At 41.0% G+C, this 23,766-nt stretch overlaps 1 protein-coding gene across 2 annotated transcripts in view; it reads left to right on the plus strand.

Annotated features, from left to right (window-relative positions):
- Positions 1-21,367, plus strand: part of LOC141782851 (polyprenol dehydrogenase) — a 32,465-nt gene extending 11,098 nt beyond the window's left edge. Inside the window, exons 3-7 of one of the 2 annotated variants that reach the window (XM_074659657.1) lie at positions 1,929-1,997; positions 12,975-13,076; positions 13,293-13,500; positions 15,488-15,695; positions 20,246-21,367. In XM_074659657.1, coding sequence (XP_074515758.1) covers positions 1,929-1,997; positions 12,975-13,076; positions 13,293-13,500; positions 15,488-15,695; positions 20,246-20,425 — 767 coding nt within the window. In that variant the 3' untranslated portion in view covers positions 20,426-21,367. The remainder of the gene's footprint in view (positions 1-1,928; positions 1,998-12,974; positions 13,077-13,292; positions 13,501-15,487; positions 15,696-20,245) is intronic. The other variant, XM_074659658.1, reaches the window with a different exon arrangement.
- Positions 21,368-23,766: the final 2,399 nt, after the last annotated feature.

Consider the following 23,766-nt stretch of genomic DNA (forward strand, 5'->3'; position numbering starts at 1 on the left):
GTGTGTGTGTTCATACAGTGTATGCATCAAATCCTTACATTTGAGAAGTGGCAACCAGCTAATGTTCGACTAATGTTTTGTCGATGGACTAATCACTTAATTGACTCGCCTAATTATCGGCACTAATTTGTAGGAAGTGAGTTTATGAAGTCAATGTGTCTGTGAGTTTGTCGGTGTCCGTAATGTGTCCATGCGACTAACTTTGGAGTGTTTCTTTTGAAAATGAAGATCAGTAAATTAGACACCAGTGCTGTGTCTAAATTCGGATACTTCTGTTAGCACACTTCCATGAAGTACGCTGTGCACACCGTGTACTTACTTGAGTAGTGCGTGAATTTCAAGAGAGCAGCGTTGTCTTAAATCACACACGGCCATGGACAACACACCGTATCGGCAGTAATTCAATTCAGATGGATAAATGAACCCTATAATGGCTTTAATCTGACTACAGTATAGTGGTACTTGTGAACATGTGTAGTTCGGTGTTCGCCGTTTCAAACGCAACCGCTGCAGCTTCCTCGCCTGCCATTTTCACAAGTTTGAAATAGGTTGGTGGCCCTTCCCCTTCAGCTACGTAGTTAATATGGTGACAGTTGAAGGTGAGAAGTGTCCAGCGTTTCACACTCAACATTTTGACCGTTTTGAGTACAACATCCGGGTACACTCAAGAGTGCACTGCATTTTGCCATACTCAGTGTGAACGCACATATAAACTCAAAACAGCAAGTGTAAGTACGGAAGTACACAGATTGAGACACGGCACAGCTCCCAGTTCCTTTCATCTCCATGTATCTTTGTCATATTTTCACCCTCTGTTTCTAAATATTTTCTTCTCTCTTTTATAGAGGACGGGCTCATTTGTATGCAAACAGAGACTCTGTCCTGAGTCAGAGAGTCTGTGACTGTATAATATTTCACCAGGGCATCTGAGCGTGTTAAAAGATATTAACATCTCTAAAGTGGTGTATCTAATGTTAAAGTAACACACGGTGTGTTGTGTGCAGGAACATGTTTATTTAACATGCCTGTTCATTTATAAAGACACAGACACAGGGCTGGGCGATATGGCCAAAATCTTCTATCACAATAAAGGTCATTTCATATCTCGATAACGATATCTATCACGATATAGCATGTTTTCTGGTAACTCAATAAATAAATAAATAGTCTAATAGTCTAATATTATATGAAATAACCACATGGTAAAGCCTATTTTCATATACTCCTGTGAATTAAATACTTGACAAATGAAAAGTAGTTTTTATTTTAACATTTGAAGAACTTGAGTGCAAAATGAACATAAAAGTGAAATTATAGAGAAAACAAATAAATAAAGGCCTAGCCTATATCATGATAGAATCAATATAGAACAATATATACAATAGACATTTTATATCGTTTTGATTTGTCATATTTCCAGCCCTAGACACAGGTATACATTTTATTAATAGAGTACATCCATTGGGTTAATGCACTTTATGTTATTTTACTAATAGAGTGGAAATCATGCGGGTCTACTGCGCACTAGTCAGTTATACTTTGATTTATATTTCTTATTATTTCTATTTCTTGTCATACAATACATGCTATTTAGAGTTCTGTATGAACGCTATGGTCTCCTCCTTTTAAGACAAAAATATTAACAAGGCTTGCTTTTTATTTGATATCTTACACGTATTTGATGGTGTAATTAATTCTATTTTTAAAGTACTGTACAGTCTTTGAAACCAGAGTTCTTCCTCAAGGGCTAAATGGTTGTATCAAGAACTCTTTTCATTTGAAGAACCCTTCGTGGAAATATGTTTTTTTTTTTTTTTTACAAGATGAAAGAACACAGAACTGAGAAAAAAAAATCCGTATTATTTTATTAAAAGCCTTTAAGGGCTTGTCAGACCTTGTATTAATCTGTGCGTCTCCTTCTCCTTCAGGTGGGAGGGATGAGCAGGAGGGTCTGGAGGCCGTCAGAAGGATCTGTGAAGAGTACAAAGAGGCCAAAGGTAACATTGCAAACATGCACAAACGCACACACGCACACACGCACGTACACACGCACGTACTTGTTTTTGTGTGCCAGTGTTAGAAGATAAAGGGCAACGCTGCAGCAGTGCGTCCCTCAGGCTTGTTTGTACAGTTTTTACTAGGCGCACACACACATAGTTGCACACTTGTAGGTATACACTCATACACAGACACACAGAGCTTCCATGCTGGCTGTACAATGCCAAGAGTGTCGTTGGTGCACCGTGAGGAAGAGGAGATACGAGGGAAAAGGCTACGAGAAGACGATGAGGGGAGATAAGTCAAGCGAGATGTGAGAGAGGAGGGGGAGAGACGGACGTGGAAGAAGGCAGAGGGGGGGAGAACATGACAAATGGGCAAATATAGGAAAATAAAAAGGGGGAAAGAAAGACGAGGTGAAGGGAAAATGGTCGTGCAGACGAGACAAACGATAGCAACGAAGAGATTTATTACTCCATTGACTAACGCTTACAGTGTTCTCTGTGACTCCCATGTTGAGAAATTGACTCGGCTGACCTTCACAGCACCATAAATTCCACCATAGTCTCATGACTAAGGAGACACAAGAGTTTATCTTTTTTGTACCGAACGGCCTCGAGTCTTCATCACCGTGCAAGGCTCGTCAGTAGGTATTCACCTCGAGGGATGTTCAAAGATTTGTAATAATTATTAATTATTTACCAGCCGGGAGGCAAAAAATGTGGTCCTGGAGACACTTAGAGCTCTTCTCATTTCTCAATTTTGTGCCTCCTCGCCTCCTCGCTCCTCCGGCGTGTGACCCTGAAATCAATCTCAGCGCTCCATCTTGAAAGACGTCCCAATTCCTAAAATGCATCCCGAGGAGCGTGAAGGCTTTCCGGAGGAGCTATAAGCGAGTATATAGTGGTGTGTCCTTTGCGGAAGTCTTTTCGGCACCCATGGCGTATAAAAGAGGCGTGACACACAGCTGGAATATACAAACCGTGGCAGGACTGTAATGTAATTGTTCCTTTTGTATTCATAAGTTGTAGTTATTTAAGAAACTTCATAAGTTTGATTATCTTAAATAATGCTCTCATAAGTTGCTATTTGTAATATATATACAGAGATCATTAAACACAGCGGTATAACAAAACAATGGACAGCTGATGCAGCTGTGCCACACGTCGTATTTAATTGACGTCGCTTTGTAATGACAACTCCGAGGCAAGGATGACTCATTTTGTTAAATGCCTGTTGCCTCAACTCCTCGTGTCTCTTCTTCGCCTCCTCCGCTCGCATCTCCCGTGGGCGGGACTCAGACGTGAGGAGAGGATGCAAAGAAAGGAATAAACTGGGAAATTGGAAAGGCATCTACTCTAGTTGGAACTACCACAGAAGCGGTTTTGCGTCACAGCCGTGCAAGATCAGTCACGAAACTTTACATGTTTGCAGTTGAGATCGAAATGAACACGGGGTTAAAAAATGGGTATAGTCTGAGCAAGACGCCGGCTTTATGGGGGTGGGAAGTGGGGAAGGGGCCACGGCCCATGGCCCGATTTGGCGTCGCCACTAGATGGTCTCTAGTTGATTTTAAAGGCAAACTGAAATTTGAGTTATCTTAACTTTTTATGGTAGGAAATATACTATGATTATACCATAGCATATTTCATCACTAGGTATTTTCCCTTTTTATGGAGGAGTATACACCTGTGGTCAGACATATTTGTAGAAACAGCGTCTAAACCTCGAGCCTCAGTTGTTCCACGACGGGCCGCTTGCACAAAACAAGTTGAGAAAAGCTCCATGCAAATGTGCTCCAAATAACAATCACACTCAGTCCAGCAGCTATGTTATCTTTCATGGGCCAGTTTTACTGTCAGAACACTGTCAGCAATGGATGATGGATTATACCTATAAGCTGGTTCAAACCAATACAGTAGTTTGTTCAAATCTGTCAATATTTCATGATAGCCAGATGGTGCAGTGTCTGAAATCTGTTCGTAAAGTCAAAAGACATTTAAGAGACAGACAGTGGGGGATTAAAACATCACCTTTAGCACACACACACACACACACACACACACACACATACACACACACACACACACACACACACACACACTCCTTCCCGTGAGATCGGGTTGATTAGAAAGTGAAGAAAATGAAATCCTGACCTTCTACCTGGTCATTGCAGCAAATCTCATTGTTGTTAAAAAAACAAAACATGTTTTTTTATGGTAATTCATTATTATTCATTCATTTAAAAAGATAAAGAGGAGAATATCACATTTTAAGCTTTAATTTACCAGCGAAGAGTTCCCACTCAGTTCATTTAATACATTGTTTAACTGAATACATGTCTGTGATCCACAGATGATAACAAACCTGTTGTAACTGTATCTGTTAGCACTTGATAAGTTCTCACTGATTGAGCTGGCTACAGGTTGTGTATGATACTGAATGAAGCGCTGCCTTTTGGGAAACAAGCCGCGGGATGTCTTGCTTGGCGCCGCGGTGGAGAGCAGCAGAACGCCGGCTGGCCGGGGTCCCTGCCTGGTGTGTAAGTGGCTGTCAGGTACAGAGACGGCGGCCATGTAGTCGGTGTCATTGAAGTCGATTTCCCTGGACGGGGCCGTGGTGGAATTGATTACTTCTTTTGTAATTGGCAGGCACTGAGGCATAGGGGACATGGGGGGTGTCTGTCGCCAGATGCTTGTGCACTGAATGAGAATGTGTTGATGTGTGTGTGTGTTTGAATGAGACGGTAATGGATTCTCATTAGTATGTGAGGCAGGAGCTTTAAACATCTCTGTCCAAACGCCCTTTGGCATCCTTCCTAGTGTTTGCACATTTGTCTCTTATGAGAAATGGGAGACGGCTCGTAATAATTTTTGCGAACATACAATATAAGCTGTAGCAACTTTAATAAGTATTTAAGGTACAGGAGACTTGATTTAGAATAACATTTATTTTGAAATGTATACGTAATTATGCAATATCACGCTAAAAATCACCACAGTTTAGCGTAGTCTACTTTTTTATTCAACCATGTCGAAGAAACCAGTCACTACTCAGTAGGAATATTACAGGCATTTGTGTTGTTGTACAATTCTTGGCACATGTATGTGTGGATATACTGCTTGTATGTATGTATGTATGTACATCTTTTTATATGTAAATGTGTAGGGTTTTTCATCCCATTTAGTATCATGTTGTAGTGTATTGCCTGGCGTAGCAAAGGTACTGTGGGTACAATCCTGTGGAAATATGCTAATGACTTTAGACTGTGAGTGGGCTTTAGTCAATGAGGCTTTAAGCGTATTACTTTACAAACATACACACACACACACACACACACACACATACATACAAACACACACACACACACACACACACACACACACACACACACACACACAGGGTATTTCTGTATTTCTGCCAGAGGCAGTGCTGGCTGTCCACTAACTTTAGTCACGGTGCACTTGAAAGTAACACTTTGTGCCTCAAACCATGGGCCTAGATTAACAGTGTGAAGCAAGGCTACCTGTGTGTGTGTGTGTGTGTGTGTGTGTGTGTGTGTTTGGGTGCTGCACACATTACATTTTGTCTCGCTTAGGTAACCCAGCTGCTCCCTTCCTACAAAAACTATTATCGTTTTACCTAAGCTCTTTCACACTCCAATTAACATCATTTTTAGTCGCCTTTTAGTTAATTCATAAAAGTAATTGGACCTGAGTTGAAAGTTTATAAAAAGACTGACCTTGTTAGAGTTTGTGCATCAACAAATTTGTTTTTGTGCACATATGACCCATGACATTGTGTGCATTCGTGAGAAGCCGTGGTGTTGCAAATGTTCTGTGTATTATTTCTGAGTGATTGTGTATGTATATAAGATGTGTATGTTTATTTGTATTAGTGCTGTATTATTGTGTAAGACAGCCTTACAGTATTTGCAGATTTAGATTTCCAGCTGTCTTTGACTTTATCATCCCTTTAACACTACAAAGCTGGAGTTGAGTGGGCCACCAGCCAGCCTCCTATCTCCCACATCAGCTGAGTGAAAATGTCTTTGGAGGAGCTAACACTGGCTCGATGCCCAGATTTAATATTCTTAGAAATCACTGTTTTGTTTATCAGTTCAAAGTGAAACTATTAATACTTCCTTGTCACCTCTTAAGAGGTTGTTTTAGAGGTTGTTTTAGGATGGATAGTCTAGTATTGTAGAGAGGTGAGAAGCTGTAGCAAGATGTGATGCAAAGAAATTACAACTGGCTTCAGATTGAGGTGAATTTATGACTTAATCATCTTTTACAGTGTTGTATTTCAACGTCTTCTCATACAACGGTTTGTATGAAATGTTACGAAGAAGTTTATTCCTTCTTTTTCGTTCGTTTTCCTACGAATGTCCAGCAACACGTGGAAACAACTTCCTTAGGTTTAGGCAACAAAACTACTTGGTTAGGTTTAGGAATCATCCAAGAACATCCAAGCACATCTGAAGATGGTCAGTCGCATTTGACCGCATTAAGACTTTGTGTTTCCAGTCCAAACTGTCGTTAGATCTCTGACAGTGAGGCATTTACCAAACAATTAATTGCACGTCAAGGTTTTAACTGTCAATTTTAAAGCATGTAAGATCTCTTTTAGCAAACAGAAGAGAACATTTTGTGTTTGACCAGCGCTGCATTTTAATATCAGATTTAAGTGTAATTCAGTTCAATCAAATCTAGGACACCAGATGTATGTTAAAGTGCTAATTTTTTTATTGTATTCCTTTTTTGAAATGATTCCTTTTTGCAAAGAAACACCAAAATGTAATAAAGCAGACGAAGATGCTACAGCACGAAGGCCAGGAATTGAACTCTTGTATTATGAGTTCTAAGTATGATGAGGCGCGGGCAACATTAGCCGACTTACATATTAATCACCTGCTGTTCAGGATGTAGACTGTGCTCATATTTGAAAGTGAAGCAGTGCATTAGAGCATGTAGAGGTGAGATTTTCGTGGACGTTTCCTGTTGCACGCTGAAGCCGAGCTGGAAAAAACAAAAACAAACCCAGAGTGCATTTGTACCTCTTCACAAAATCGAATCACAACTGCACCGAGCTAGATAAAACAGGATTAACTTCTGCAAGATGTTTCAGTTCACTGTCTGTCTGTTGAAATATTTAGTTCAACTAGATTCAACTTGGAAAACTGTTCAGTGACTTTATATTGCATTTTTATGCTAAAACATTAGTGCACACACTAAACATTTAGATGCATTGTCTTAATATAACTAGTCTTATTTGTAATATTTGTTGGACCATTTTTACTTTCCCTCTTCTGCATCTTTTCACTTAAAAGCTGAACAGACTCTAGAAGCCCAGTATAAACAGTTGAGGGATTTTCAGTTGAAACCAGCTTTTATTTTTTCAGTGGTTCTTGTGGTACTACACTACAGTGGCTCTGATTGTGCACTGATGTGGCAGGAACCGTTTCTAATCACGTTTAGTGTTCAAAATCACAGACGCAATTGCATAACACTCTTGTGTCTGCTTTTCCATTCATAAAGAGCAACTGGTTGAGACCCAGTCAGAGAGAGAGAGAGAGAGAGAGCTGTTTGTGTGGCAGAGGAAACAGAAAGGGGGAAAGAGGAAGGTGTTGGTCCACAAGCTCTGGAGCACAGTTAGAAAAACTGAAACATGAAAACATCCTTTGACTTTTGACCCCTTCAAGACTTCACAAGTCATAAATGTGACATGGTGCATTCATGTGTCTTTGTTTGGAAGTAATAGAAAAAAAGCGCACCATGGCGAAAATCTTGTTGTTTTGAAGGAAACGGTGAAGTAGTTCGGTCCTTTTTTTACAGCAAACCTTTTGACTTGTCACAGAAGGGAAAGCACAGGTGTTACTAATAACATTAACAATGGCTCTGTTCTATTTAAGTGTCCCAGTAAGCCATGACAGTGTGACAGTGAGCAAGCTGTTCTCATACACTGTTCTTAGCTATACCTACGAAAAGTACACTGTACTGCACTGTAATTTGTATATATCCCATAAAGTTAATTTGTATGTAATCGTGAACTAGGAGGTATAAAGAGCAGCAAACGCAGCGTAGGGAGGAGGTCGGGGTGGATGGTTGGGTCAAAAAACACTGGACTTTTGCCAGGAGACCGACGTTCGTACCCCGTGTGAAACCAGAAGTCAACGTTGATTTATTTGTCACGTAACTTCTGTACTTAAGTTACGCCACTTCCGTAGTTATTTTTACCCAAACCACGATCTTTTCCTAAACCTAACTAAGCAGTTTTATTGCCTAAACCTAACCAAGTTGTTTCCTGTGAAGACGGAAGTTAATTTTGAAAAGACTGAATGCTTGTAAAAAAGCGTAAATTGACACGTGTTGCTGAACATATGTAGGAAAATGCACATACGAACCATTGTATGAGTATACGTTGCAGTGAGCCAGTATGAACGATACCAGCACCCTGAAACTGAAGCAGCGAAATGGAATTCAGCCATCATTAATTTTTATTATTTACACCTGTGCTTTTCCTACTGTGACGTGTCAAAATGTCTGTCTGTAATAAGAGGATTAATGATCAGATGGATTTATCGAACACTTAAGATAAGAGGTGGGATTTAATGCGTTTTATCAAATCTGTATTCAGGATAAAAACTATTTATCAAACCTCAGTCCTTTTGAGACCTTTCTGTGACAGTTTTTGTCTCTGTCTGTTGAGGACGAAAAGGACGAAGACATTTAAAGTCATGACACTATAAATCTTCTTAAACCAAGTGTTTTTTTCGCTGTCCTTTAGCAGTCATCCTCTCCCCCACCTGTTTCGCTAACAGGGACGTGCCACACATTTAAGTTAATTTTAACAATTCGACTGGTGTCAAGATTTCAGTTCTGCATACTTGTAACCAGCGACCCACCGTATGACCATCTCAGTGCATACCTACACTGTTTGTCAATTTAAATAACTTTGTCATGTTGTCATTTAATCATGAAAATGATTGTACAGAGTACACAAGTAATAGTAAAATAGGTTTTAGACAATTTGAAATAATGGAAAGTGGCAGTGCATTATAAAATAATCCAGTAAAAGAAACTGTCATTTATAAACCTTCTCTAAGTTAATTACAAATTACATTAAAATGACAGATATTCGGCTATGTTACGCAAACTCTCATATTACGAACAACAGTAAAATCTGTGATTTTTATGGTTGATGACATTGCTTTATACTCTCCACCACCTAAAAGTAACAAACTGGCAAGTAACAGAAAATGTCTACCTGTTTTATTAAAGGAACAGTATGTAGGATTTAGCAACATCTTGAAGCCTCTTCCGTGTGCCAAGCGTGCAGGAAAAGTACGGTGGCCGACGTCAAAATGCGAATGGCCCTCTCTAGAGCCAGTTGTTGTTAGAGTCGAGGTCATTTAGAGGATATCAAAGTCTGAGTGTGTGTATGTGGGAAGTGAGTAGTGAAGCAAGAGAGAGAGAGCTGTGGCGAATGCGTGTGAGCGTACAAGTGAGCCAGTGGAAGACAGTCAATGTACAGTGGAAGTTGCAGTTTATGCAGAAATAAATGCTGCAGCTCCTCAAGACCAACAAAGGTTTCGGGTGTCTTGTTTTCCGGACGGGTGAGTGGAGTGACGCTCTTGAGCGAGTAACATTATCGACTCCGGCCCAAGCAGGAAAAGTTAAGAAGTCACTTAATAGTGTTTGATTTGTCCGTTCTGAGCTACTGTAGAAACATGGCGGCCGATGGAGTCCCCTAAATGTTACACACTGTTCCTTTAAACCTCTATTACACTTACAATAAGAAACTCACACACCCGCTTTGCTATTACATGAACTCAGAATTAATTGAAACAAAAATTAAGTAGTCGTTTAATTTGCAGTTCACAGTTTAATTAAAGTTAACATCAAATGCTAATAATGATGAATTAGAAATGGAGACCGTGGGTGGATCCAGTGGTTCTTAAACAGCATGCGTGTGTCTCCGAAGGCAGTTCCTGTTGTTGGTTTCGAGTCATTCCTCTGTAATGAAAACACAGTCGGTGTGTTTGAGTGGAGGAAGCTGAGCTTTATAGAAGATCCTGTCGTCTTAATTGAGGGCTGGCGGCAGAAGAGCCGCGCCAGATCGATGGCATTTCACCCCCAGTGGGCTTTCTAGATATGACTGGCCTGTCTGAAAGGGCCCGGTCCCGAGAGAGCCCACTCAAGACAAGAGGACAGGAGACGACTGACAGGCAGGACACACACACACACACACACACACGTGCCTGTTGTCTGGTGAACACACGCACATCTGCTTGCTGGTATACATAAAAGCCAAAAACACACACACTGATATATAGTTGCTTACTGACATTAAAATGCACACACTTGATTTATCTGCTTCTATCTGTCTTTGCCTTTCTCCTGCTCTCTATCTCTTGCACACACACACACACACACACATGCACACACACACACTCTGCTGGAGGTGAGTGGCATGGCGTGGAGATATGGCTGCTATCAGACCGTCATCAGGAATGACTGCACTCTCATCTGTCACGGCGGCTTTTTCCTCTATCAGCTCCATCAACTCTCCGTCCTCAGTCCTCTTCCCGTCTTTGTCCATTTATATTTGACCCTCTAACGGCTTACTGGGGTTATAGGGCGTAACAATATATCATTCTCCTGATGTTTGAAAGACATGGCCTCTTTGTCTGTGTTATAGAAGTGCACTCCTGTTTCAGTACTTTGGCAACAACAGCTGTTTATCCAAAAAGGATTTATCACATCCTGAAAAAGTCATTCAGAGCCCAACAGGAAACAAGGATATTTACATATTTGGGTGCGGTTCATTCCTAATTGCCGATGCATTTTGACGGTTTCGGTTGGATTGAGGCCATTAAAAAAGTCCAAGTGAATGATCCTAATGCTGTGTTCGCTCTATGAGCGTCAAAGCTCAAAGCCCAGCTCAACAGTATTTGTAGCGTGTCACACCCGTCATGCAGCGACAAGTGTCGGGCGTCAGTTTGTAGCTTCATGTCACCGGCTTCCATTTAAATTCACTCGTAGAATCTTGCGGTGTCACTCGTAGTGTGAACACAGCATAAGGCTTCGTGCATCTTGAGGCATACTTGTCAGTATGGTTGACCTCCTGGTTCCTCGTTTTACATTCTCATTGTTGATCCCGGACTCACTGCTCTCTCTGATACCGTGATATATGATATGACCTCTGTCACCTCCCCATCCAGAGGAGAGGAGAGCAGTGCCGCCCGCCTTTGAGTATTATACATTTATGGTTTACACTGCCAGCCGAAGGAAAAACATCAAATGAAACACCTCAACCTGTCGGAGTCGCAAACATTGCACACATTAACAAATCTGAAATATGGCACAAAGGAATTTGAAATATGATTCATGCTATGTGTTATGCTCTTGATGTGTTTATATTCTCACACTGCATTTATATTACTTCTATGTGTTTGATGAGGGATTAGTAAGATTATTGTTTTTTGTGGTGTGGTGCAAACCAATTCCAATTTCATAAACAAAAACACAAAGTTACAAAAAGGACATGCAGTATTTTACATTCTGTGATTTGTTTTACTAGCGGAGGAGTGCTTGGAAATGAAATGAAAGCCTGTAATGTGCACACATGAGGAGGATGTAGTGTAACAACTCCGAAAACTGAACTAAAAGTACAAATTCAAAAGCAGCCGAGTGTCCAAAATCCTTTTAATCAGTCCGAAAACAAGCAGGAGTCCCCTAGGCAGGCAGATCAGGCCAACAAAACCGAGGACGGATGGGCAAAAATCTAGACAATCTGGCGGAGGGTTAGTGAATCTGGGCTGGTATGAGAATGAGTGGGCGGTGAGGATAATGAGATCCAGGTGTGGACCTTGGCGGGGAAGCTCAGGTGAGGGGAATGAGGTGATTTGAGGGCAGACGAGGGTAACAGGATCTGTAATGATAGTAGTGATCCGGCAGGTGAACACAGGTCAAAAAGCACGACATATAGTCACTATCAAGGTGGAAATTTAAAGCCTTTCTTGATGAAATGAGATTTCAATTTGCTTTTTAAGATTAGCAGTGACTCTGCAGTCCTGTGGATTGGGAAGGTCATTCCACCAACAGAGAGCCTGTTTGGGGAAAACAGAGATCAACATCTTTGCTTTTATTTATTGCAACAGTAAATAAAGGAGAAAAATAGAAGGAGACAGGGAAGGACTAAAGCTTCAGAGCTGGCCAGAAATATATCTAAAGAAACAAAAAGCAGAAATTGAATTATCAAAAGTCTGCTGTCAACCGAGCAATTTTCTCTACTCTCTTAGATGCACACAGACTCAGTGCTGGAGTACAAATACTGACAACTGTACTAAGTATTATGTGACAACTCAATATGAAAAACACTCCCTCAGGTTGGAGCAGTGACATGACTGACATGAGAGACAGACGCCATCACATTTACAGTAATCCCATATCATTTATTGACTAGTTAAGGGGAAGTCTCATTTCATTGCTGTCTTATTCCTCTGCAGGTATTACAATAGAAGTGCTGCTTGAGCATTAACACTCTTCATACTGGTAGTAGAAGTGTGTCTCTGTCAAGCTTTTTAAGTATACTCAGGCATTTCTCTCCATACAGTTGAGTATACACACACTCTTATTTAAGCACACAGAGTCACTTTGACACTTTGATGATATCAGCTCCTGGGCGTCGCTGTCTTACCTGTGTCTTATCATACATTAGACCTGATATAACGGTGTGTTAAGCTTTGATGGAGCTCAGGAGGAAGTATTACTGTAGGTTTGAAATAATGTGCTGGTGCAACAGAGGCGTAGCGCTGCCAGTATTGTAGTCTAAGGACCCACGAGCCCGCTGTAAGAGATGATTAATACACTCTTTGATGTCTTACAGCCAAAACGGCGAGCAGAAATAATCCGTTTACAATGACCCTGATGTGTGTGTGTGTGTGTCTCTGTGTGTCTTTGTGTCCATTCCAGTGGAGTTCACCAAACTGGACCTCGCCTCTTTGCAGTCTGTCCGTCAGTTTGTCCGGAGCTTCAAGGAGCGGGACCTGCCGCTAAACATTCTGGTCAATAATGGTGAGTGATGAAGATGTCATGTTGTTGACATGTGTGGTCTGTATACTGGATATGTAGAGTAGTCCATCTAGTATTCAGTAAGAAAAGTAGAAATCCTCTACACAGGGGTGTAATTTAGATGGATATTAGTGTTATTAAAGGTGTAACGCACCATGTTTCAAATGCATATTTGTGTGCTTTAAATGATTGTGTACTTGTGTTTGTGTGTGTGTTAAGCGGGTGTCATGCTGGTTCCCGAGGGCCGTACTGAGGATGGATTTGAGCAGCACTTTGGCGTGAACTACTTGGGCCACTTCCTGTTGACCTGGTTGCTCCTGGACACACTGAAGGAATCTGGGAAATGTGGTCACTTCTCGCGTTTGGTCAACGTCTCCTCCTCTGCCCACCGCATCGGCGAGATCAGACTAAATGATTTAAATAGCTGGTAGGCTCTCACACACACACACACACACACACACACACACACACACACACATACTCGCACCCACACACACACACACACATACTCGCACACACAGTAGCAATCATAACCATATCAGATTATATGTTACAAAGCTGGCCATTTAAAAAAAGAGTGGTGTTTAAGGGACATTTAATCAATGCGTAAAGGGATGGGATCTTATTTTCGTACTTTTGGCTGTCATTCTTATTAGTAATAATATCATTAGACCAAGTTAATTGATCTGGGAACACGGTGAAATGACCAGACAGGATGTAATCAAACCCCAATAAACAAAACTACAAAACAATACCACAGACGTATTAAACAGGAATCAACCCTTAGCTTTGTTTTGTTTGCTTGTTTGTTTGTTGTAAGAACATTTCAAATCCCAACTTGTCACACTCACCTGCACTTCATCTGTGCTGGCATCACCAACACAATGGTCTCATTTTCCTGTTGGCATCAGTGGACAACTGTTGGCTCCAGTTGGCTCAGTATCATCCCAGTTAGCAGCGCTGCTGTCCAGACGCATTAGCAGCCTGATTAACTTCATTGTGCCACATTATCCCAGAGATGGGCGACATGCCAGTGTGCTCCGCCTCTCATAACAATATATTATAAAATATAAAGTAATGTATAATATCCTAATTTAATTCAAAATTCCTTTAGTTCACTATGCTGTTCTCCACTTATGATAGCTGGCAGGGCTTTAGTGATGCCCTCAGGGCTTCTTACAGCAGCAGAAACAGTTTAGTCTTGTAGATGTGGACATGTCAGTGTCGTCAACAAGAGGGAAGAAAAGTAATAGCTGCTAAAGAAAATGCTTCAGTATAAGTGTTATTGTGGAAGCGAGAGGTTTTAGTCTTGATACTGCGTCATCTTTTACCCAAAGACTGAATAGAGTGTTTGCAGGGTGTGAGAAGTCCTTTGAAATGTTCAACCCTTTCTGCTGGATGTGGTACAGCTCAGACATGGTGGGGAGTACACAGCCATCAGTTTTTTCTTGTGGGCTGTAGAATTGCCGTACCATACAGTTACTGAGAAAGTGAGCACACTCTCTATTACCGCTCTGTAGAACTGCAACATTGCAACCTTTGACACACCAAATTTCCTAAGCTGTCTTAAAAAGAAAAGTCCTTGGTGAGCTTTCTTCTGGATGATGGTGCAAAATCCTCCTCCCTGATACGGGAAAACAACTCCACCATCTGTTAGCTAAAATAAAATACTGATAAACTGTGACATCATTATTCTCAAGGGTTTATTAAATACTCAAACAGTCTGGTCTTATTTCACAGGTGTGTTTCAGGGGCAAGCTTCATGCATATATCAGAATAATATTATAGGGTGTCAGTGCATTAATGATTTAAACAACAATCAACAGATATGTAAATCATTGCGATGACACCAAAGTGATATTAAAATTACTTTGCAGGTTGAAAATGTGAGATGTAAATCCTCTAACAGGCACACACATACACAAACACCAGGAAAAAAACTGGCCTGGTGTGGCAGGTGTGAAAATTGCAGATACTTTCCTGTAGATGGTGCACATCAGCATGTGCACACCTGCAACTGCTGTTACTGTTATTTTATTGCAGATATTTGGTGCAAGCTGTAGATCTTGTGAATTGCTGGCTCTGCGGCTCTGCAGTCGTATCATGATGTCTGGTTTGGGGTGCTTCACATCAATGAAACTGTGTGTCCTCGTTGTATGTATGAGCCTGAGGATTCAGAGAGGTCTTGTTAAGTTTCCACTGTGAGAAGATCTTGGCCTTGTTCAGCAGGACATAGAAAAATATGACCTATTGTGGCAACAGTTTATTAGAATAAACTGAACAAAACTGAGAAAAACAGCTGTTTACCTGCCATTTATCCTTGATAGATTTAAACAGAGGCACATTTCATGGCTTTAATATAACAGTATTGATTGCGTTCTCTCTTTCTCTCTCTCTCTCTCTCTTCTCTTCAGCCAGTCTTATTCAGCCCATGCTGCTTATTGTCACAGTAAGCTGGCCCAGCTGTTATTTAGTTCCCACCTCCACCAAGAGCTGCAGCGTGGAGGTTTCCCACTGAGTTCATGTGCTGTGGATCCTGGCATGGTGGATACGTCTCTCTATCGCCACCTCTGGACGCCCCTCTGCCTGGCGCAGAGCGCCATCGCTCGCCTGCTTTTCAGGGTAAAACACCGTCTTGACTTTCATCTGCTTTATTCACACATTTGATTTATGTCATCCTTCAAGAGAGCAAAGCGGATATGATATAAGTAATAAAGTACATTTCATAATTAACCCCTTCAGTGACTTAATTTTAACATTTTCCACCAGTTTTGATCAATAACTTGATATAATTTAATTAACTAAAGATTTTTTTTTACAAGGGAATATCATTTTTTCCCAGTAAGTTTACCACTGAGTAATTTTCCCTCTCAACTCACAGTATTTTGTCTCTTACCCTTGATTTTGATTAAATTACTTTATGGTTGCAGGAATATTTTAAGTACACCAAGGTCTTACTTTTTGTTTCTTTAAAACCTTATTCCTCAAACTGCAGTTTATTCTGCTGTTGTTCTTGTTAGGTTTCGGTTAGATAAATGACTAGAGTGTAAATGTCTAGAAGGTAAAGTGTAGTATCTAAGTGTGCTTTTAGTCATGCAGTTAAGCTCAAGGGACGCCTTTAGGGACGGACTTGATCCCAACGCGTTTCCATTATATCCACTATATACTGTATATACAGTATATATATACTGTATATGCATTACTTACTTGTAAAGTTGGGTTGATTGAAGATTTGGGTCGCAGCATGACAAATGAGGGAAAGTGGAGTGCATGCCAATATGCAGTGCGTTACGCTTGTAACAAAATACAGAAACTAATTTGATGCATGCGTCAAACTGTGGATTCAAAGTATTCAAAGAAAAACTAAGACCTTTGTTCAATATGAATAAATACCAAGCAAAAACAAACTAAATCATTTACACTTGCGTTGAAAAACAATTTCACCTTGGCATCCTCATGTCACCTGTTATCTGCTTCAAAACGATGACGGACGGTCGGTGAATGCGTCATTTAAAAACTCAAACTGCGGCTCTTTGTAGTTCTCTAACAAAACAAACAAAAATAGCTCCTACAGGTCTGCTCTCCTGGAAAGGAGCTGCTGCTACACTGTTTAACTTTGTTCAAGGTGTCCCTCAGTGACCTGAAACAACAAACTCCAGTGCAGACATTGTTCAGGATTTTATTTTACAAGATGAAACACAGCCAGTCGTGCATGCGCACACGCACACACACAGTGTATCCACATCAAGTGCTACTAAAAATCAAGGCAGGCTGTTCCCTGTGTGTTATATTTTAAAATAGTTGTTGCTTAGCTTAAAGCGCTGGCCGCAGGCTGCTGTTAATGTCCCTGGGATTTAATGGAAGGAGACGTGTGTGCGTGTTTGAGCCTAACACTGCGATTGTCACAGGCATTTGCCTCCGAGCGCAACCCTCGGGATGGCTTTGCCCCACATACGCAAACACATTAATCACACAAACTCATGCATGTAATCATTAATACACACACACACAAACACACAAACGTGCGATTCTCTCCCGTTACGACACCTTTTTATCTAGAGCCATAACATTTCGGTGCATGCAGAGCCAAAGGATAGAAGATAGAAAGAGAAATAAAAAAGACAGAGATAGGGTTTATTAGTCCGATAACAAAGAACAAACAACATAAAGACAAACAGGGAAAATAAAGTAGATTCAAGGCACAGGAATTGTGATGCTCTTAAATAGTCGATGAAACCAGCAGCCTCTTTTGGCAGCATGCCGCAATCAATATTCGGAGGAAGTAGTCATTGTAATTAATGAATATTGTGAAAGAAATGCAGTGTCCTTGACAAGTAAAGTCAGTAAAGTCAGATACAAAACAGCAACAGGTGAGCTGAAATGAGTGGCCTTGTACCAAAGACAGAGAGTGCAGAGTAATACCCTTCTAATGTTAAATATTAAGGAATGACCTGATTAGACTCCAAGTGTCTGTCTGAGTTTATGGTCCTCTCTACTGAGAGACATAATCAATTACTTGTTGCATCACCCGTGACGTCATTCCGATTACCTTGCTGAATAACTTTATACTTAACACAATTTGATAAATCATTTTTACGCTGATATGTTTTCCAACTGGTCCGTGGTGAGAGATACTCCCTAGGTCTCTTTACCACTGTCATCTTATATTTATGCAACAGTTATTAAAAAGTTTATAACTAGAGTTCGGAAGTTTGGAAACGGTTCCTTTGCCACTCACTGCCTCTCTCAGTTTTGTTTTTTTTATCAGCAGTGTCTTTATGTCTAAGGGTGATGCCCTTAGCAACTTTTATTAACTGTATATACTGAAAGAAGTTGGCATCATTTGAATTATAGTTCATTTTCAGTTCATTTAATTCAATGATACCGACCATCAAAAAGCAATTGACACAATTTAGTAATATTTTTCTGCTGCAAAGCCCTATTAAAATGTGGTTTCGCTCCAGCTGTGAATAGTGGGTTCTGGCAGGAATAAGCCAGAAATAGAGCAGTCATCTATAAATCTTTAGTTATGACACATGAATTGAGAGCCTTAACACACTGTATACACATTGGACCAAAGCCACATTTTGGTATAATATAAAATAAATAAGGCTAGTCAATCATGTCAAATGTTTCCAGCGTGTCCAGCATACCGCTACACTGCTGGATGCTGTGTAGTGTTTTTTTCTTCATTGATGAAGAAAAAACGAGAGGTGAGGCGGCCGGCAATGAAAGCCACTTGATTTACATGAATTAAAGATGAAGCCACTCTCTCAAGACGTATTGCAGGCATCTTAACAAACACTTCATTATTCTACAGAGTTAGTGGACGGAAATTATTCATCTGCAAATGGTCTTGGCCTGGTTTTGGCAACAGAGAAATTGCAGAAGAAGTCATACTGTGTGGCATTGACTGATTGACAATAACGCCATTATGTAGTAAAGCGAGGAAGGGGAACATTTATAAAACTCAATAACACTCATTAACACTCCTACCCAATGCTTTACCAGGAGCCAACATCTAAATTTGGAGCATGTATGTTAACAAAAAAAAAAGGTTTTTCAAGAAATCCAGAAACTTTAATGTCCCTCCTTCCTTTATTCTATTCATTGAAAAGAAACTTCTTTCAAAAGCAAGATAATTACACCCCTTGAAGCTTGATTCATTCTCGAAGCATTACAACATCACATGCCAAAGACTTAAAATGTGAGATTGTTTTTTATTGCTTTACTTTATTTTAGACATCATTTACATTTAATGATATCATTTTAATAGTAATTAGTAACTAATTAAGCTGATGTCTTTCTGAGGTTAATATGGGTTAATACATCCCAGGGGAGAAGGGAATGGAGGGGAAACATTTACGAAAAAACTAAATACATAAGACCAACCTGTTTGGGCAGCGCCCACCGGCATCGCAAACCGACGCACAGAGGCACCCTTTAGCAACAGTATGTGATGAACCGGGCTGACGTTAACGTCAACCACGACCGTTTCCTAACCCTAACTAAGTGGTTGTGTTGCCTAAAACTTCCTGTAAAAACGTTTATTTTGAAAAGACACTATATATGTAACAAACGTATATTGACACGCCGTCCCCCGTCTGTCCAAAAGTAACGCAAGAGGGGTACCCGTGGATCGGTCTCCGATGACGAGGGACACTGACCAAGCAGCGGTATTTGACGATTTGGGAGTGAGAATGTGTTGATAAGACGCACACAACATGACAAGAACTATAACCTAAACTGGTCTATGAAGAAATTAATTAAGCCTAATAGCCTTTTTAGTGGTTTTAATCAAGAAAACAGCCAATAAGACAATTACAAGGGTGGAGGTCCGACAGTTACTTTTAAAACTGGAGACTCGTAAGCAATCAGACGCACTGAGCAATGAGCTGAGTGGCCTGTTGCCATGGAAATGAGTCATTTGTTTTATTTTCTTCTCACAAAAAGCGTTTATTTTCTGCGCTAAAACCCCTCCATGTGTGAACTCACAGCAACATGAATAATGTTAGTACAAGTTGTGTTTGCCCGTATCGTCACCTTGTACTGAAAAATTTAGCCCTGCAAGCAAAATAATAATTCATTCAGAGGAACAATTAAAATTCATGTTTGGAAATATTGTGGAGTACTACAGCGCAACACACACACACAGACACAAACAAACACACACACACACACTGGCTCACACACAGAGTATGCAAGTGTACTGTTGATGCTCGCAGGATGTGATCCCCCTCTGCTCTGAAACCTGCTCCTGGTCTCACAGCTGACACTGAGATCATCGTTAAAATGCATCAACACTAACACTCGCACACTTACGCACGCACGCACACACACGCACACACACACACACACACACACACACACACACACACCCTGAGCCTTATTTTCACTGACGCTAACATACAGTGACATCAGTCCTCCTCTGGGATACACACACACACACACACACACACACACACACACACACACACTCAGACATGTTGTTTGTTTTTCTCAGTTATAACTTGTTGTTTAACTCGTCATCCTGCAGTATCTTTCCTATGTATCTTTGGTATGCAGGGATTTTTAAACATTCATATATACTGTATATATACTGTATATATATATATATATATTTATATATACATAGTTATACACATTTATATGTGTGTGTGCGTTTTCCTCAGACTCCTGCGCAGGGCGCTGCCACAGTGCTGTTTGCTGCTCTGTCGCCGGCCCTGGAGGGTGAGTGTGGAGGAGGCTACTGGGCCGATGGGCGCAGGGAGATGACAATGCCGCCGACCTTTGACCCCAAACTGCAGCTAACCCTATGGGAAACCAGCGTCCAGCTACTGGGCCTGCAGTAGCATGGGACCAAAGGACGATTAACTGGACCAAACCTGGAAGAAAACATCAGATAAAGACCCTTATCTCGGGCCAAACAGCCACCTTCTCCTCCAAATTTGTCTTAGTATTTCTTCACCTCACATCGAGGTGTTCGTAGCGATTTGTTTTGACAATCCACCGCTGGACTGTGATTGATTATTAGGGGAGTGAAGATCTCTGTTTTGTTCCAGACCTGCCAAAGAAGGGCTACAGGGGGTGGAAGATGTGTTTTTTTTCGCAATGAGAAAGCAAACGTATACAAACACACTCTAGGGTTCTATCAATATATGATTTTGCTGTCATAGCTACTGGGCAGCTGCAGAAATTGGCCTTTAGTTACAACCCATCCATCTCTGATGTGGTGAAGTTTATTCCCTGATCAAAACTAACCTGATGTCTGGCTGGAGAAGTCGTTCCAGTGTCGTGTTCAAAAACCTGCACTGACACCCGCCTCACTCTGCCTTAAAGTCATTCGTCTGGCTTTCAGTGAAGATGTTCATTGTCGCTCAGTGAATTAAATGCTGTTTCAGAGATTTAGATGCTTTTTGAACATAGTAATACTTCAAATCAAAAGCTGAAATTTGGCTTCAAAATCACATGTTGGTCAAGCCCTAGCATACACACACACACACACACACACACACACACACACACACACACACACACACACACATTCATGCACCACGACAATGACCTGATTTGTCAAATCTGAACCTGCCTTGCCGCGGCGACGGGAGAATGCGATGTCATCCGTTTGCTTTGACACATGATGATGATTTCACAGACTGTCTTGCCATCTTACCTGTTTGACTGGTAGCGCTTTCTTTTTTGGTACATTCATGTGCTTTTACTGGTTATTACTGAATAGGTGTTATTATACGCTGTGTTTTAGGTGTTTTCATAAAGATGCTGGGGAAACATGATCAACTTTCCTCTCTCTCTCTCTCTCCACGGCTCAGCAATCCAACAAAAGACACTCCTGTGGCCCGATCGGAGGATTTGGGTTGAGACTGACAAAAGGGAGAGATCCCATGTAAAAGTAGGCCTAAATTTGGAATAATTCCCCCTGTAGACCCGAGAGCGATGAGACAGTCGGTTTTGTTCTGGGGAATTTTCTTGCTGTTGACATTTTCTGAATCCAGGATTTCCACACGTTTCTGTTTGCTTTTTGTCCGCTCAGAAACAATGGGGTACCAACCGCCACTTCACTCTGTCCCCATTTCCCTTTGTGATCTGTGTTAATCGGTTTTACCGTGTCTGTGATACATGTGTGTGTGTGTGTGTTTTATGCACATGAGTAAAGAATTAACTCTCTAGACCCAATTCATGTTGATGGATAGCACAACAATGGTCGTTCCTGGCAGAGCAGCGACAGGAAGAAGAGAGAGAGAGAGAGGGAAAAAGCACTTTTTTTCCCTCCAGTATTCAAGCTGTGATTGGTTCTTCATTGCTGCTGCCGCTTCCTCATTTGGCGTCGCTCCCAGTGCATTGTGGGATTGAGATTTCCCAGTGGTGAGAATCAAACTCCATCTGCTGAGCTGACACACACTCACACAGAAACAGTGAAAGCCGTACATCCAGGCACAGGCTTATCTAAACAAGCACACGGCAAACAAACGCGTCTGTTATTCATGGAAAACACAACACACACACACACACACACATACATGCACACATTGCGCCATAAAGCCATCTCCACTGTGATAAACCATTTTAGCTGTGAAGATGAAAAAGTTTTATCTCAAAATTAACAATTTTTGACGGCCCCACATGCCAACCCATTGCTGTAAGTGTACATTGTTGCTCTGAATACTGCCACTGAGCATCCAGCGTTCATTAATATCTGCCGTATGTGAAGCAATAGTATCACTGTGGTAGCTAATTCAGCCTGTAGCACAGAGCCAGACGTTCAGAATAGGAAAAGAAAGTGTAAAAAAAAATGAAAAAGATACCAGCTTCAAGTTACCCATAATATCAGGAATTCAAAGTTTCTCTGTCTACATGTATAAAAAATGAAGACGTCGTTAATGTGCATCGTTTTGAGTGGTTCAATTTAAAGTTGTTTTGTTTTTCAAGCAGTTTGAAGATTTGTCTGAACGCTCTGAAAGATGCAGCCCACTAAAGGTCACGCTGAACCTACGACGGTCTAGACTCATAAAAACTAATGGTGTGTTCAGGTGCTCCTTGTCAACTCAATTTAAGTTTTTTTTTTGCCTTTAAACAACCCATACATTTCCCAGCATGAGCTGTAAATAGGTAAATCGTGGACCTGGTTAACGGTAAATATATCCATGTTACTTCCATGTGTTTGTAATGCCCTGTGATTAACATGTCCATGCTGCGAATAGTGGAGTTCACGCCTGGCTTCCATTATTTACAACCTACTGTCGGTGTAATCCAGGTGATATGATTACCAGTGATGGATCACCTCAACAGACGTCAACTGGTAAATATATCATCATGGTCACGCGGATTTATGAGTTGACAGAGATTGCCTGAATGCTCAATTGAGCAGTCGATGAGCAGCACGTAATGGATTGTTGAATCTCGAGGAGCCCGATGTGTCCTCCAAACTTTGGGTTAATGTTTCTTGGCCTTTTGTGGAAGAGCCTTTGAAATGGGCCAGGCCTTTGTTGGCTCATTATGATGAAATACAGAATCTTAAGACTAATACTGCGTTCATGTCATATCGGATGGATGGTAGAGATAATCACCTGAAACTAAGAATCGTGTTTTTGTTCCGTTCGAGGGCCTTTCGCCTTTTTACGTTACCTGAAGGCCACCGTAGTTCTCTGACACGCTTATGAAACTATGACTGCGACTCATGTTACCGCAGTCTTGGAAAGGGAGGAGTGAGCGGAGGAGTACTCAGTTGGTTGCAATCTGCAACCACACCACTAGATGGCTCCAAATCCTACGCACTGTCCCTTTAACCTCGAATGATTGGCGAATATATCAAAGCGTAGAGAAAAATCAGAGTTTACGAGTCATAATTACTGAATTACTGGGTACAACTTTTACAAGTTGGAACCTGATAATTACGATAACTCCAATATGACATGAACGCGGCATAACTCCTCAACTTGGTCCTGATTGGCTCTCGTTACAGAATTACTTCAATCTGTCCAATCAGGCCAGTTTTTAGTAATTGCACTTGAAAACCTTGACCAGCCGCTTTACCTCATTTTAATGAGAGTATCTGAGCCAATCAGGGTTCTGTGTGTTGAGGCCTTTGATTCAATTAAACAATTAAGCAATTTCAATTCAACATTTAACTTAACATTATTTTACGAAATATCACAATTCAGAACCACGTTCATGT

This window comes from Sebastes fasciatus, chromosome 14 (genome assembly GCF_043250625.1).
Source record: "Sebastes fasciatus isolate fSebFas1 chromosome 14, fSebFas1.pri, whole genome shotgun sequence".
Lineage (NCBI taxonomy): Eukaryota > Metazoa > Chordata > Actinopteri > Perciformes > Sebastidae > Sebastes > Sebastes fasciatus.